The 17100-nt window shown below is 47.9% G+C and overlaps 1 protein-coding gene across 3 annotated transcripts in view; it reads left to right on the top strand.

Annotated features, from left to right (window-relative positions):
- The window catches only part of HTT (huntingtin), a 141226-nt gene that overhangs the window by 104086 nt on the left and 20040 nt on the right, over positions 1 to 17100 (top strand). For all 3 annotated transcript variants that reach the window (XM_060106695.1, XM_060106685.1, XM_060106679.1), the window contains 9 exons: positions 2821 to 3025; positions 8694 to 8835; positions 11123 to 11302; positions 11432 to 11608; positions 11900 to 11976; positions 13139 to 13277; positions 14277 to 14399; positions 15938 to 16151; positions 16557 to 16702. In XM_060106695.1, the coding sequence (XP_059962678.1) occupies positions 2821 to 3025; positions 8694 to 8835; positions 11123 to 11302; positions 11432 to 11608; positions 11900 to 11976; positions 13139 to 13277; positions 14277 to 14399; positions 15938 to 16151; positions 16557 to 16702 (1403 nt within the window). The remainder of the gene's footprint in view (positions 1 to 2820; positions 3026 to 8693; positions 8836 to 11122; positions 11303 to 11431; positions 11609 to 11899; positions 11977 to 13138; positions 13278 to 14276; positions 14400 to 15937; positions 16152 to 16556; positions 16703 to 17100) is intronic.

The raw sequence follows: 17100 nt of genomic DNA, 5'->3' as shown, positions 1-17100 counted from the left end.
GGGTGAGGGGAGCGCACCCAGCGTTTCCCCTGCCCAGTTGGCTGGGGAAGTCTGCCCGGCTCTCGGGCGGGGGCCTACGCCCTCAGAGTTCCCCTCCGGGCTGCGCTGGTCTTGGGGGCGTAGGAGGGAGGCAGGCGGGAGAGCACTCCAGGACCTGAGGAGCAGGAGAAGGAGCGGAGGGCTTCGCCCCGCCCACTCGGGCCCGGAGAGCCTGCTGGGCTCCCAGGCCTGGTCCCCCACCCTCCAAGCTCCCCGTCCCCCTGCCCCACCACATTGGTCCTCTGATGGGGACCATTTTTAAAGTCTTTATTGAATTTGTTGCAGTATTGCTTCTGTTTTATGTTTTGGTTTTTTGGCCATGAAGCATATGGGATCTTCGCTCCCTGACCAGGGATTGAACCCACACCCCCTGCATTGGAAGGCGAAGTCTTAACCACTGGACCGCCAGGGAAATCCCACTTTGCCCACTTTTTAATTGGATTTATTTTTGTTATTAATTTATGTGTTCCTTATATATTTTGGAAATTAACCCCTTATCAGATGTATGGGTTGCAAAGTTTTCTCCCATTCTGTAGGTTGCCTTTTCATTTTGTTGATGGTTTCCTTTGCTCTGCAGAAGCTTTTTAGTTTCATGTAATCCCACTTTTTTTGTTTGTTTGTTTTTGTTGCCTTTGCTTTTGGTGTCATATCCAAAAAATTATTGCCAAGACCAATGTCAGGGAGCTTAATACCTATGTTTTCTTCTTTATGGTTTCAGGTCTTACATTCAAGTCCTTAATCCATTTCAAGTTAATTTTTGTGAGCGGTGTAAGCTAGGGGTCTAGTTTCATTCTTTTGCATGTGAAGACCCAGTTTTCCCAGCACCATTTGTTGAAGGGGCTGTCTTTCATCCATTGAGTGTTGTTGGTCTCTCTCTGTTCTCCCCTCCCGCCCTCTGTCTCTCTGTCTCCCTGTCTCCCGCCCTCCTGCTCACCCTCCATGGGGCTGCCTCCTTTGTGACCTGCCTCGGTTATTGCAGAGATGACTCTGGTAACTGCCTCCTTAGGTCCTGTCACTCCACCATCATGGCTGCCTTGGTCTCTCGTTTCCATCCTCTAGACACATGCTTGATGTCCTGCCAGCACCTCAGACTTACACTTAAGGTTGGACTTGTCACCTGGCACAGCTGCTCTTCTCCAGCTTCCTCTTCTTGTTGACTTGTTCGGCATTTGTCATTAGAGACGCTCAAACCCCAGCGTCATTGTCGCCCCCCGGTGGACCCCTAACTTCCTGTCCTGTCCCGCCAGCGGCTTCCTCCTGCTGTCGGGACGCTGCCCCCCAAGGCCGGGCACTTCCCTGACGTCCTTCCGGCAGCAGCAGCCGCTTGCTGGTCGTTGGCTCTGTCCAGCGCTGTACTGAGCCCTTCACTTGGGTTTTATGATTTGATCCTTACTGCAGCCCTGTGAGCGGCTGGTGCTCTGAATTCCATTTTACAAGCGAGGAAACTAAGGCCGCAGGGGACGTACGGCCAGGGTCACTGAGCAGGCATGGCAGAGCCACAGTCTCATTTCAAAGCCCACCTCGACACTCCGTCACTGGATCTCAGCTCTGACCATGGTTTCCTGCTCCCTGTTCAGTAAAACCCCACGTCCGTGGTCTGCCATTCCCCGCGTGCCTTGGCCTGGCTCCAGGGTTCCTTTGGGGCAGCACCTGGCTCTTCGCTCGTGTCCATGACCCACAGGGAGCCCACTCAGTGACGGAGGCATGAGAGGGAACAGGCCAGGGCTGGGTGGGCCTGAGGTGGGCAATGCTGGCACGGCAGCAACTGGAGAGAACCCAGCCAGCGTGGCCAGAGAGGAGGCGAACGCTGGAAAACTTCTCGTCGGGTTTCTGTTTGGCTAGCTTTTGTCAGCTCTCCCCTTGTCTCAGGGCGTAGGTGTAACCAGTCATGAGGAGTGAGAAGAAGTCTGTGGTCTGTTTGTTTCTGCCTGATGTAGGGCCCTTTTGTGTTTGGATGTGTTGAAATTTAGAGCAGAAATAAGCTTTTGACTCGCCAGCAGTGATGCCAGGAGTCCTCAGCTGGGGGGACAGGGAGCCCCTGGCCACCTCCTGTCATGTCCAGTCCTGCTGCATCCCAGGCTGCACGTCACAGTATGCACGTGTCCCCGTGTCCCTGGGGTGAGGGCCAGTCTGGGTGCATCCGGGGCAGGGTGGAGAGACAGGCCTGTGGAGCTGGCTTCATGTCGTTCCAGAGGTGGGATAGAATGAAGTCGTGAACGCACTCTCTTCTAGGGGAGAGTTTTCCCGGCCCTAAGGAGGATGCTGTGGGAAACCGGGGCAGAGCCTGGCTGGGTCTGCTGCTGATGTGCGGGTCTGAGTATGGGTGCCTGCCTGCGTGGCCGCCTTGCCCTGGGTGGTCACCCCGTGCTGGGTGCAGAGGCCACTTGGCCCTCGGCTCTCAGGGACCTGCCGTTCCCACCCGTGCGGCTGTGGCTTGGGCTGTCCTGGGTACTGTGACCTGATGGGCTGAATGGTGGCTGCTGCCTTCTCGGTGGAGCTGCGTCCACGGTCAGCACCACTGAGGCTCCCGGCTTGGAGCCCCTGGAGAGCCTGGTTACTCAGTGGGGAGGACGGGACAGTGGGAGCACTGGCTTCCTTGGCTGCTCCATTAAGGAAGCAGAATGTCAAGCTGGAATTTTCTAAGTGCCAAAGGCTGTGAACGTGTTAATGTAGGAAAGAGCCCTGTGTGTATCTTTCTTGTGTAAAAGCTTCACGTGGTTGCGAAGTGTTGGACCGTGATGTGTTTCCCCGTAATCGGTTTTATTTTTGGTTTGTTTCTAGGGACATTCCGGAGAATCACCGCAGCTGCCTCGAGACTCTTGACAGACGGTGCGGACGGCAGCTTCTATGGCCTGGAGAGCTTGAACGCGTGGGTGCGCTCCATGGTCCCTACCCACCCGGCCCTCGTGCTGCTCTGGTGTCAGATCCTGCTGCTCGTCAGCCACACCGACTACCGCTGGTGGGCAGAGGTGCAGCAGACCCCCAAGTACGTGCGCTCTGCTCCCCGGGAGGCCAGCCCGGGCTCGTGTGCCGAGGCTCAGAGCAGCTTAAGCTCTGTCTCCATTTTCACGAGGCTTTGTAAAGATTCCACTGCATGTTAATCTTTCTTTCATGGACACACTATTGTAGGGAAAATGTGGTCCGACTACAGGCATTCAGAATAGCCGCTGCTTTTCACATGTGATTTCTTTGACAAATTCTTTGACACTGTTCCATCTCACGGGCCATTTTTGTCATGCTTTGTCCCTCCTGCTGGGTTCTCATCCTTAAATTGGTTCCAGAGCCAGACATGTTGCAATGGCTTAACTTCGTTATAAGTTAAATGTGGTTCCGGTTATTCTTAGATAATGAAGAAATTATTTAGCAGCCTTTCAAAACTACTTGGAACTACCTTATTTTTTAATCATTCAAGAAGACTTGTTAAGTATCTGATTGTGGGTGGCCCTCTTTTTGCAAAAAGTTGTCAGGTCTGAGTCTCTGTTTCTAGGCACCCTCTTGCTCAGCCATTTGTACATATGTGAAAAGAAAAGATTTGATTCCCCCATCCCCCCGCAGTTGAGTCCTCCGTGCAGTGTTTCTGGAAGACTCAAGAGCCGATGGCGAGGAGAGAAAGCTCTGGAAATAGGAGACTGCAGGGGCTGCACGGTTGAGGTCAGCTCCTCTCTGCTCAGCATAGAAAGACAGCCAAGTGAGGCCATGGGTCCCGCATTGGCTGGTCCAGTGCTCTCAGGTGGAAAAGCCAACGTGAGCAGGAGTATTACACCTCTGCCCTGTGCTATATGTTGTGGGATATGCAAAGGAAAAATAATCGCTGCTTCTTGCCCTCCAAGTGCTTACAGTTAGTTGGGGAGGACAGAGCAGTGAAAACATTTGACATGCTTAGAGAACAGTTTAAGCCTGTCATGATGACTTAAGTATTGTAAGAGTCAGAAACAGAAAATCGGTGTCTTCTACTTCAGAGCTTCTTCACTGTGCATATAAATCAACTGGGGAGCTTGTTCAAATCAGATTCTGATTCAGTAGATGGCTGACGGGGCCTGGGACTCTGCATTTCTGCCAGGCTCCTGGGGGTACCAGTGCTCTGATCCATGGAGTACGCTCTGAGCAATGAGGCCCTGGGTCCTGGAGGATTTTGCCTCAGAGCACCTAGGGGGCTTGTTCCAAGGACCAAGCCTATGCTCCAGCCCACTGTCGGACCAGATGGCTGGGCACCGTAGGAATTAGGGTCCTGGGCTCTTGTGTTACTGCAGCCTTCCCAGTAGCCTCCCTGGACACCAAGGGCAGGACTTGAGTTAGCTGATAATACTAACAGATGTTGGGTGGGTGGACGGTAAGTGAGAAGGCATCCACCACCCAAATGGATCCCTCAGCCAGTGTTTCTTAGCTTCTCCCCCACTCTCCGCCTTCTCCTCCTCCTCTTCCTCTGCCTTTGTACATATGGTGGGCGGTGAGGGCAGAGGCCGACCTGGAGTGGGTTCAAGAGGAAATGGGAGGGTAGACCCCAGTGTGATGAATGGAGGGCCTTCCACAGAAGACTCACATGGGCTCTCCAGCAGTGTCAGTCAGTGTCATGGAAGATACAGAACTGTTTGCTTGGATGAAAAGACGTTAAGAGTGCATGACAAACAGGTACAGTTTTATGATCCTTGATTACATTCTGGATCTGGGGGATGAAACCACTAGAAAGACATTATTGGGTCAACAAGCTACATTTGAATGTGAGCTCTACATAACCTGTTGCTTTTGGTTATGAGTAGTACTTAGGGGACGCACTTGCTGAGATATTTAGGGGTGCAGTCTCTTGACCTGCGGATTACTCTCAAATGGTACAGCCCCCCAAATTGCATGTGTGTACAGTGTACATGAGTGTCGAGTGTATGTAGGGTATGTGTGTATGTGTGGAGCATGTGCATGTGTGTGGCGTGCGTGCCTGAGTGCAAAGGTGGTGACTTAGTAGTAGTTGAATCTAGGTGAAGAGTATGTCACTGTTAATTGACTTATTATTTGAGCTTTTATATCAGCTTGAAAGTTTTCAAAATAAAAGTTAAGGAAAAAAGATGACGGAAGAGGGACATTTAGAGAGCAGCTCTACACAACGGTTAGGAGGAGGTTCGCTCTGGAGGGAAATAGAGACATGGGAAATGAGGACATGAGAGAGTTTCTAGATGAGAGAACGAATGGCATGGATGACCCCTTACAGAAGAGAGCATTATCCTAGAGTTGGCAAGAGCAGATGGGATCTAAGGGACAGACATTGGCTTTATGATATTGATATATTTTTTGCCAGCTTTTTATAGTTCAACTTACATTTTCCTGATTTCTCTCCATATATTAGCAGATATGGGAAACTCACTGATTCTGGGTTCTCAGCTCAGTCATTATTTCCTCAGGGAAGCCTTCCTGACTTCTCTTTGATTGGTGAAGTCTCACTATCTGCTCTTACCCCAACCTTTGTCTCTTTTTTGTGGCATGTGTTGAGACTGTAATTTGACATTTATTTGTGTGATAATTTGGTTAATATCTCTCCCTCTAGATCATAATTCCCACAAGGGCCCTCATTGTGTTCCCAGCACTAACATGAGTTAGTGATTTAATTACCCTGATAATAGAAATAATAATAATGTATTGGTAAAGACCTTTTATATATAGATCACTAGCACTTATATAGCATTATGTGCCAGATATTGTTCCGTGGGCTTTCCACTATGATAAGTTATTAAAATCTCTCGAAATGCATCTATATTATAGACAAGGAAACTTCTTTCCCAGAGAAGTTAAATAACTTGCCCACTATCACACCTTAACAGACGTGTGCATGCACGATCCCCCAACTCAATTATTTTCACCTATTATAGCTGAAATTGTCATATAAGTGTGGGTTTATTTCTGGGCTCTCTGTTTTCTGTTCCATTGATCTGTGTGTCTGGTTTTACATCAACACTGTACTGCTTTGATTACTGTGGCTTTGTAGTGTAGTTTGAAATCAGGGAGCGTGATACCTCCAGTTTTGTTCTTCTTTCTCAAGATTGCTTTTGGCTGTTTGGAGTCTTTTGTGGTTCCATGCAAATTTTAGAATTTTTTGTTCAAGTTCTGTGAAAAATGCCATTGGAATTTGGATGGGGATTGCATTGAATCTGTAGATTGCTTTGTGTGGTATGAACGTTTTAACAATATTAATTCTTCTAATCCATGAGCATGGAATATCTTTCCATTTATTTTTGTCTTCTTTAGCTTCTTTCATCAGTGTCTTTCGGTGTATAGTTCTTTCACCTCCTTGGTTAAATTTATTACTAGGTATTTTATTATTTTGATGCAATTGTAAATGGGATTATTTCCTTAATTTCTCTTTCTGATAGTTTTTTATTTGTACATAGAAATACAACAGATTTCTGTATATTGATTTTGTATCTTGCAATTTTACTGAATTCATTGATTACTTCTAACAGGTTTTTAGTGGACTCCTTAGGGTTTTCTATGTATAGTATCATGTCATCTGTAAGTAGTGAAAATTATACTTCTTTCTGACTTGAATGCCTTTTATTTCTTTTTCTTGCCTAATTGCTTCGGCTAGAACTTCCAATACTATGTTGAATAAAAGTGGCGAGAGTAGGGATCCTTGTCTTGTTCCTGATCTTAAAGGAAGAGCTTTTAGCTCTTCACCATTGAGTATGATGTTAGCTGTGGGCTTGTCATATATGGCCTTTATTATGTTGAGGTACGTTCTCTCTGTACCCATTTTATTGAGAGTTTTTATCATAAATAGATGTTGACGTTTGTCAAATGCTTCTGCATCCATTGAGATGATCATATATTTTTTATTCTTCATTTTGTTAACATGATGTATTTTATCAGTTGACTTATGGATGCTGAAGTATCCTTGCATCCATGGAATAAATCCCACTTATCATGGTATATGATCCTTTTAATGTACTGTTGAATTCAGTTTGCTAATATCTTGTTGAGGGTTTTTGCATCTATGTTCATCAAGGATATTGCCCTGTGATTTTCTTTTTTTGTGGTGTCCTTGTCTGGTTTTGATGATGAGTGTCTCTTTCCAAAAGATAATAAAAATGAATTACTAGAAGTTTGGAATACAAAAGTACAAGTCCTTATTTTCTATCTGTGTACTCAGCAGATATAGAACTGCTCTATCAATTGTTACAGAGGTTCTGTATGCAGCTCAGTGCTGGCTCTCAGATGAGCACGGGCTCCCAGGCCACACTTCCTGGAACTACCCATGGTTGCCACAGTGGGGTCTGCTTTTGTCTGCTTCTTATTTTGGGGATTAAATCATCAGAGTCTTATGATTTGCTTTCTACCTGTCCTACCTTTTGGTGGACGGTTAGGGTCCTGCATACGCAGTCATCTTTTATTTGGGAAGTTCATTTGCTATCAGTAGCTGGCAGTGTCTGTCCTGAGGTCTTGGGGGCTTGCCCTCCTACAAACTAGGACTAAATTTGGGTTGACGTTGGACCTTCTTTGTGTCCACTGCTAATGTTTGAACTGCAAATTCTCCCCTTCTCTTTCAGAGGCTTTTTCCCCCTATAGCTATACTATTGCAAAACACAGAATTACAGCTTGAATGTAAGTCATGTTGGGGCTGGCAGGAGGGCTGACTGAGAAAGGAAAGGTTTTTTGTTTGTTAGTTTTTAATTGACATATAATTTACAGTACAGTAGAATGTACTCTTTTGTACCCGATATAGTCAGGTCACCACCACCACAATCAAGAGTTAGACCAGTGTCATCGCTTCAGAGAATTCCCTCCTGTCCCTTGTGCAGCCACCCCCTCCCCCTGCCCCTCCCTCGGTAACCACTGATCCATGTTCTGTCGTGATAGAAGTTTTTAAACAATTCTCTTCTAAATCCTGAGGTGTTAACAGGAAGAGTTGGCACATTTCAGAATATTCTAGTCCTGGTGTCATCTTCGTCTCCACTAAGCCTTAGCAGAGACTTTTAGGCTCTTGGCCGCCGAGGCGAGGGAATTGTCTTACACTCAAGTCAGAGGGCTGTTTGTGAGCATGGCAGCTACTGTGTTTTAAGAGTTGTGGCCAGTACTGAGAGTCCCAAAGTTTGCAATTCTCATCTCCTTAGAAAGAAAAAAGACAAGGTGAGAAGAAATAAAGATGAAGTGAAATAACCTTCACTAGTGGGGAATTAATTTTGCAGAAATGCTTTTAAACAGGGTTTCCATAATAGCATAGACACTGTGGGCATGCTTAGGGTTGTAACTTTTCATTGGTAATTGAAGAGTAAAGTATGGAAATGCAAAGGTTTTCTTCTGTCACTTGACGGCTTTCATAGCAAGCTAAAACCAGGAATTTCAAAAGCAAGCAATAGCTGTGCCATCAGACATAGCCAGTGAGATAAGAGCGCTGATTGAATGTGCAACTTTGTGGTGGATTTTGCCTTTCAGTCAAGCATTTAAATTTTCTGCCTGTTAGATCCTCTGTTTATTTTAGTTTTCCATATGTGCTTTATCATAGCTCAGAAAGAGACCACTAAGAGTAGATCTTACACATCATGCTGATGTGGCAGTATTTAAAGTAACTGTCTGCTTTAGAACTGGGACTAAACGACAGTCATCTTCAGTGTTTTGAAAATAAGCTGCTGTCATCTCAGAAACGCTGTCAGAGCTTCTGTTGCTCCTTCTAGAAGACGCAGTCTGTCCAGCACGAAGTCACTTAGTCCCCAGATGTCTGGAGAGGACGAGGATTCTGATGTGGCTTCCAAACTGGGAATGTGCAATAGAGAAATAGTACGAAGAGGAGCTCTCATTCTCTTCTGCGATTATGTTGTAAGTTTGAAATTGTGAGAAGGGGAGTGTTGGGGGCTGGAAAACACCTCGTGCGGATGATACTTCTACAGTCTGATTTCCACTGTCCGTCACTCCACCAGAATGAAAGACTAAAATTAAAGTTGAATCCTGCTCCCAAGTATAATTGGAAATCAGGCTTGGCGTCCAGCCTGGGAGTTTAAGTTTGTCTGTAAACGATTCCGTGGGCAGTCACTTGCTCTGCACCGCTCGCAGTGCTGGGCGCCTTTGTTGTTTTGAGGGGCACCGTGGAGTAACAGTAATAATAAAAAGAAGTTACAGGTTTGACTGAGTGAGCTTCTGATTAAATCATTTTTTTAATCTGTGGAAAAGGTGTTAGAATGTTAATTGCTGCATTTTTAGATACCTATTTGAATGACATTCGTTTTAAAAATAACTTCTGTGGAATTTTTGACCATAAAACTAACATCTCTTGTTTAATACAAAAAATTTACAAAAACCAAATAAGTAAACAGAAGAAAATAAAATCTGTAATCGTATTACTCAGAGAGAACCCGTTGTTCCACTCTCACTGGGATCTGATACCTTTTCCAGGCTGATAGAAAGCGCTGCCTTCCTTTGGTGCAGACACGGTGCCATGAATGCCGCTGTCACTTAGTAGCGCGTCAGAAAAGGACTAGACTTCTTCACCTGAGCTGCTTGTTGAGATCTTTTTGGCCATGATAGCAATTTGTTAATATTCATGTTTTGTTTTACATTCTTTTTTTTTTTGGTAAATTTATTTATTTTTGGCTGCGTTGGGTCTTCATTGCTGCACGTGAGCTTTCTCTAGTTGCAGCGAGCGGGAGCTACTCTTCGTTGTGGAGTGTGGCTTCTCATTGCAGTGGCTTCTCTTGTTGCGGAGCCTGGGCGCTAGGCACGCGGGCTTCAGTAGTTGTGGCATGCGGGCTCAGTAGTTGTGGCTCACGGGCTTAGTTGCTCCGCAGCATATGGGATCTTCCCAGGCCAGGGCTTGAACCCGTGTTCCCTGCATTAGCAGGCGGATTCTTAACCACTGCACCACCAGGAAAGCCCCTTGCTTTACATTCTTGATGTTGAAATAGTTTTTCTATCTTGTTCCACTTTTGAGAAATAATTTGATATAGTTATATAATGCTGTTTTCACAGAAAAGTAAGAAAAATATTTATTTTATAAGTTAATACTATCAAATTATCCCACAGGAAAAGTATTAAACATTAACCAGATGCCAAAAAATTTATCTCGTTTTATAATTTCTGCCTAGGGTCAGGAATTACAATGAAAAGGCAACATATGTATTGGGCTGGCCAAAAAGTTTGTTCAGCGTTAAGTAAAAATAACATTTTTCATTTTCACCAAGAACTTTTTAAAAAAAAAAAAATATATATATATATATATATATTTATTTATTTATTTAGGCTGCACCAGGGCTCAGTTGCGGCATGCAGGATCTTTTAGTTGTGGCACGCGAGCTCTTAGTTGTGGCTTGCGAACTCTTAGTTGCAGCATGTGGGATCTAGTTCCCCGACCAGGGATCGACCCCGGGCCCCCTGCACTGGGAGCGCAGACCGCCCCCACTGGACCACCAGGGACGTCCCACCAAGAACTTTACTGAACAACGTATTCATTAACCAAACAAACTTTTTGGCCAACCCAAAATTTAAAACTGTATTTTTCTCATTTCCTTATAAATCTTACATGAAATTTCTTCCCTTAAGATCCATTTGATCTATGGGAACCATTCATATTTTGGATTCAGGAAATCTATCAAAACTGTGACAGTTACAGGAAATTCTTTTTTTCCACTGACCTGTCACAAAGCTGCAGCGAGGGTAACTGGAGAAATCCCGTCAGGAGGCTGGACTGAGGCCTGGGCGAGGCAGGACTTGCCCTGGACGGGAGCACCACCTGCTCTCGTGTCTCAGCTCGGGCCAGTTACGCCGTTCCCGCTGCCCTCGGGAGGCGCCGGGCTCTCAGGTGCCCCAGACCCCCCGCGGCCCTGGGCCACGCTTTTCTCCTCCTGTGTCCCTGAGCTGTGCCGCTGGGGCGCACTTCCCTGGGGCCTGACTTTGGGCAGCTCGGCTGCAGTGCACAGTTGCGGGTGTCGGCTCTGTAAAGTGTGTCGTCACCTCGTCGGTTATGGTGCTCAAACACTAAATACTTTCAGTGAGGATTATAATTCAGAGTTGGTTTTCTCCTTCCTACCACTTCTGGCCTTTTCTATGGCGCTAGTGTCTGCTCTTGCCTTGTCCACTAGAAGATGGCCTTTCATTGTTGTCTTGTCCTCAGTGCCAGAACCTGCACGATTCAGAGCACTTAACATGGCTCATCGTCAACCACATTCAGGACCTAATCAGCCTGTCCCACGAGCCTCCCGTGCAGGACTTCATTAGTGCTGTCCATCGGAATTCTGCGGCCAGTGGCCTTTTCATCCAGGCAATTCAGTCTCGTTGTGAAAATCTTTCAACTGTAAGTCTCCCTGGTGCCAGCTGTCACCAGTTTCCTCTGCCTTAAAAATGGAGGGCTGGCATTTTTAAACTGCTCTTTCCAGCAGGCAAAACCCTCTGCTCTCATTTCTCTCCTTCTCTCAAACCGCAGCCCACCACACTGAAGAAGACCCTCCAGTGCCTGGAAGGGATCCACCTGAGCCAGTCGGGCGCCGTGCTGACGCTGTACGTGGACAAGCTTTTGTGTACTCCATTCCGTGTGCTGGCTCACATGGTCGACACCCTTGCTTGTCGCCGGGTGGAGATGCTTCTGGCTGCAAATTTACAGGTACTGGGAGAAAACACGGATATCGTTTTTTACTGAAAACCTGGCAGGGCAGGCGAAACACTTGGCTGGCTCCTCCCCCACGGGGATAGTCTTCATGTGGCCACCGAGGGGAGCGTGCAACACGGATGAACTGGTCATTCCTTGTGTGCCCGATATGGGTGCTTCCTGTACTTCTTCTAGTCCGCCTTTTCTACCAGAGCCGGACATGCCCCTTTATCTTCTGTAAATGAGCACAGGTGACTTTGACTCTTGTGCGTTGCAACCCCACTGACGTGTTCTTGTCTGCTTTAGAACAGCACGGCCCAGCTGCCGGCGGAAGAGCTAAGCAGGATCCAAGAGCACCTGCAGAGCAGCGGGTTAGCGCAGAGGTAACGCCGGGGCCTGGTGCTCCTTGCTTTTTGAGTGTAAAGACTAGGGTTTGTGAGGGCACAGACTCACAGGATGAGAGGCTGGCGTGCTGTATTGGTGGGTTCACTGCAGAAGGGCCTTGAGAGAGAGCCTTCTGAAATTAACACAGTTGGATCTCAGCATGTGCACAGTGAGGACCAGCTGGCAGCGTCAGCTCTGCCGCGATAATGCGCCGTGGCTGTGTGAGGGTGGCGGGTGTTCCTGTGGCCTCCACTCACCACCTGCGATGAGTCATCGATCAGCTCTGTCTTAGCAAAAATCAAAGCCTGTGATCTAATTGCTAAATAAGACCTGGCAGAGCTGAGAGACGTTACCTAGTTCTCGGCGAGAATTGTTTCTACATCTTGTCAACATTTTGTCTCTCTATGGCTGTTTATCACCTAATTTTGTTTGCAAAGTCTTTTTGAGGCCTTTACCAGAAATCCTGATGTCTGTTACATGAGTGTATTTCCATGACTGCAAAATAAATGAAGAGAAGCCCTTATCTTCTCTCCTCCACAGCAGGAAAACGTGTGTGAGAGAGAATCTGGTTACTGTACTGTGACTTCAGTCTTAAGAGTAGCTGTTGCTGGTTTCTTTAACCGAGAAGGGGTAGGACTTGGGCAGCACGAGGCTTTAGGTGACTTGTCAGTATGCTGGGTGACTTATGTTGTAATTTGCATCATGAAGTTGTTGTTCTCGTAGAAGGTGGTGAGAGGCGACACTATCCCTATTTTCGACCCTAGACTTATTCAGGCAGACGAGGAGGGGTAAAAATATTTTGTGCCAGATGAGGTGATTCTTTTATGAAATGAATGGAAATTGGTATAGGTTGTATATTGTGGGGAGATAAAGTAGGAGATTTTGTGCACTGGGATCTTAGGTGGTGTGTTTTGTGTTTATAAAGAGTGCCTGCATTCGCTGTTACGCCATGTATTGCCTGCTGCAGTGTTTGAGTATAAATGAAATTTCTGAAAAATACTTATGGGACATAAACTGTGGTTGTTACCAGTAAACTGGGGCCTGAATTTGCATCATGACTTGAGTGTCGATGAGAAGTAGCTCTGAACAGAAAGTGTCGAACGTGTCGCCTCACTCCCTCCCGTGCAGCTGTGCCCTAACCTGTGTGTGATTGGATTCCAGACACCAAAGGCTCTACTCCCTGCTGGACAGGCTTCGTCTCGCCACTGCACCGGCGTCGCGTGGCCCCGCTCCTCCGGTCACGCCCCACCCGCTGGACGGGGACGGGCCCCTGGCACTGGAGACAGTGAGTCCTGACAAAGTAAGTGTCCAGCACGTCTGGGTGTGACACACAGGGCCCCCTCGGTGCACTGAGTGCCTCTGCAGCGGGTGGCTCAGGCGGCAGGACGTCCTGGTGCTCAGCACAGCCCCTGAGGGCTCTTGACCTGCCCTGTTTCTTGCCAGCAATGGGCACAGTCACATCAGCGACAGGACCCATGAGGTCCAGCCTGGGTCTTTAGCGGGGGCATGGGGTGAGAAAGGAATGCTGACTCGGGTCATTAGTAGGGGGCTGAGGGTCATGGTGATTAATGGAGAATCAGGAGACGGGTGGCCACGGCTTGCCCACCTGGCCTGTCTCCCTCTCCTTACGCCTGCTGACCTGCTGCATATTGACCCCACCACCCCAGGGGACCTGGTACCCTGTCATCACCCTCACCGCTCACACCTCAGAGCCGGGGGCCCATTTGGGGCCTTGGTGGGGCCTTGGTAGGGCCTTGGTGTGCTCCTTTCCTGGAGAGAGTTCATTTTAAATATGAACTTGGAGTCCAAAATCCCAGGCGTAGATAGCAGAGTCTGGGCCACTGTTCTCAGGCATGGTTTGTTCAGCCTCTCCACTGCACTGGCCCTGGGGAGAGAAGAGCAAAGCAGACTCCCCAGTAGAAGATGATCAGCACGATGCCCAACAAGGGGTGGACAGAGAGGTGGGCCCGCTACCCTCAGTACTTTATTGAGTTTGAGGGACAGTGGAGCATTCACCAGGTGAGGGGAGAGGGGGTCCAGACAGGTAACAGCAAGTCCAAAGACACAGCCCTCGTACCAGTTCCCATGGAAAAGGCCTGTGGGGTGCTGAGCAGCCCGCACAGCGACAGCGTCCAGTTTTACCAAAGCTGTATTCATGTTCCGGGGAGGCCACTTGTCCGTTGGTCTGGGGCCGCAGGACATGAGGGTCAGTAGGAGAAGAAACAAGGTGTATCCGGTCAAGTTGAAGCCCCTTGAGAGCCTGCCCAGTCGCATCCCGTCATCCACCTTTTCTCCCCAGGACTGGTACGTACGTCTGGTTAAATCCCAGTGCTGGACGCGGTCAGACTCTGCACTGCTGGAAGGGGCAGAGCTGGTGAACCGGATCCCTCCGGGTGACCTGAGCGCGTTCATGATGAACTCGGTACAGTGGGGCCGCGGGACCCTTGGGAACCCTTTCTCTTGTTACTCACACGTGTTAGATTTGTTTCATTGTCACATGACCTAATAGCAATGTGCACCACTTACCTGTGTGCCTTAACAGCAGAAACCCTAATCCAGACAGGACAGGATGTTATTTCAGCCACGTTAGAGTCTAAAAGGAGGGGAATTGTGTTTAACTCACTTTTTCGTGCATTTAAAGAAAATAGGAAAAAGAAGGAAAAAAAAAAAAGAAAGAAAATAGGTTCCCTTAGGTTATAATGAGTTCTGATTGCTTGTCTCGTGCTCATGAGCAAAAGTACTGGGGTGGTGCCATGGTGCGTGATTTAACTGACTTTTTCATGATGTTATGGAAGTTAGTAAGCCCCTCCCTACCTGGAGCGGGGTCCCCTCCCCCACTGTGTGCATTGAGGGCCCCCACCCTCACTAGATGTCACACAGGCCTGCTGTGTGGAGCTGGCCCAGGAGCCCTGGCAGGGCATCCGTGTTCCTGTCCTCAGCTGCTGGACCAGCGCTGTGAGGGGTGGAGCCCCCTTGATGGTGTTGTCCAGCCACAGCCTTGGCAGGGTCCTTCTCAGACCTCCTGGGACCAGCAGCCGATAAACCTTTAGGTGTTAATAGTGCTGCCGGGAGATATGCCAAGTGGGAGTGAAGCAGGGATGTGGGGGATGGCAAGGACCAGCAGGTGTGGCGTAGAGAGCTTCAGGGTGCAGCCACAGTGTTCCCAAGCACTGACCCTCCCTCAGTTTGAAAGTAAGAGCTACATGGGGAAAACAGGAGAACTGGCCCAAAACCAGTTTGCCAAACTCATTTTAAGAGCCATTCAGTGAAAGCTGATTTGCTAATAAGTGATAAATTTGCTTAATAACCAACTGAATTTTCCAAATTTGCTCATTAGACTTTTAACAGCATTAAAGAAAGGCTCAGCTGCAACGGCTAGGGGTCAATTTTGGTCGCTGACAATGACATGTGCTTTTCTGAATATTAACTAAATTAAGATTGGCCAAAAAGATCCTTAAATGGCTTTAAAAAGTTGGCAAAGCACAGTACAAATTGAAACAGTATCGTATGAAATGCTGTTTTTCCAATCAAACTTGTGGCATTTATATGACTGCTTTGATTTATTTCAGCTGCTTTTGAACATAACTTGTCTTTTTCAAACATTGAGATGTTTGGTGTTTCACTGTTTCTTGGATGGCACATCAGCTTGATTTTGTATCTTCATCAATTAAAATTTCTTCATATTAAATTTTTGATTTTAAGTAAATCTGAAGACATAAAAAAATATTTCTTTAAAATTAAAGTACCCAAAAGAGACCAGAAATATACTTCACTGATCATATGTTAAATGGAGATGTTCATTTATTTATAACAGAAGTAGAATAAGGTATTCTTTCAAATGTTTTGGATGGCATACTAATCTGTTATCTCAGAAATGTTTGCATTCTCCTCTGCTGTGTTTCTCTTGCCCGACTGAAAGCTCGTAATTGTCATTGTTGAACCTTTAATGCCCCGATTCAGGAGTTCAACCTGAGCCTGCTAGCCCCGTGCTTGGGCCTGGGCGTGCGTGAGATCTTTGGGGGCCAGAAGAGCCCCCTTTTTGCAGCAGCTCGCACGGCAACTCTAGACCGCGTGACCAGTGTGGTTCAGCAGCTGCCCGCTGTCCACCACGTTTTCCAGCCGTTCCTGCCTGCAGAGCCCACTGCCTACTGGAGCAAGTTGGATGATCTCTTTGGTAATTAAAATCAAAGTCCCCTTATTTTTAAAAAATGCTGCAGAGCCAGTGCCATGCTCTGTACTGAGTGAAAATACAGTCAACACTGTCAATCTGATACACCAAAGGCACTTACAGAGGCCACCGAGAGCCTGCACTGGGGCCCTGGCTCTACGTGTCTTTTGGTGAGTTTGCTGCTTGGCTGTTCCTTGACGTGGCCTGGGCTCTGGGCCTGCAAGGAACGCAGGCTCAGCCTCGGGAATGTGGGTCCTGGTCTCTCAGGGTGGTGGGTTGTGTGCCTGTGTGCTTCTGGGAGCCATGTCTTTAGTCCCCATCAGATTCTCGGATGGGGGCCCGACTGCCTGTCTTTCAAAGGTCAGAGCCTCTACTGAAGGCTCTTGCCCCCATGGAGGCCTTCTGTTTCAGGGGATGCCGTGCTGTATCGGACCCTGACCACTCTGGCACAGGCCCTGGCCCAGTACCTGCTGGTGTTCTCCAGGCTGCCCGGCCACTTGCACCTTCCTCCTGAGAAGGAGAGGGATGCCGTGAAGTTTGTGGTCATGACCCTTGAGGTAAGAGGCAGCTTGGGAACTTGGTGCTCAGTGCAGAGGGAAGAAGCTCTTCCATCTGAAAATGCAGAGCTGTGTGCAGCCCGGTGCCTGCGGCCTGTCCTTCCAGCAGTGACCGCTGTCACATGTCACATCCGTCCCCTGCTTTGCTGGGCTCTGTCACGCCCCTTATTGCTCCATTCCCCACGGTTGCCTTGTGAGGTTGACAACACAGCCCTTCTTGTCTCTGCCTCAGGGCAGGGGAGGGGGGCACTCTGAAGAGTCAGGTCTGGGGCCTGGGCTCCCTCCCGCCCAGGGTCTCCTGAGCATAGCATGGGGAGTCGTCATGCACTTATATGTGAATCTTGTTTCCCTGATGCTAAGATACTTTTCTGATTTAGTATAAACCATCCATTTAAAAA

This window comes from Mesoplodon densirostris, chromosome 1 (assembly GCF_025265405.1).
Source record: "Mesoplodon densirostris isolate mMesDen1 chromosome 1, mMesDen1 primary haplotype, whole genome shotgun sequence".
NCBI classification, from domain to species: Eukaryota; Metazoa; Chordata; class Mammalia; order Artiodactyla; family Ziphiidae; genus Mesoplodon; species Mesoplodon densirostris.
The sequence above is the reverse complement of the archived record's forward strand: the minus strand, read 5'-3'. Positions and strand labels throughout refer to the sequence as shown.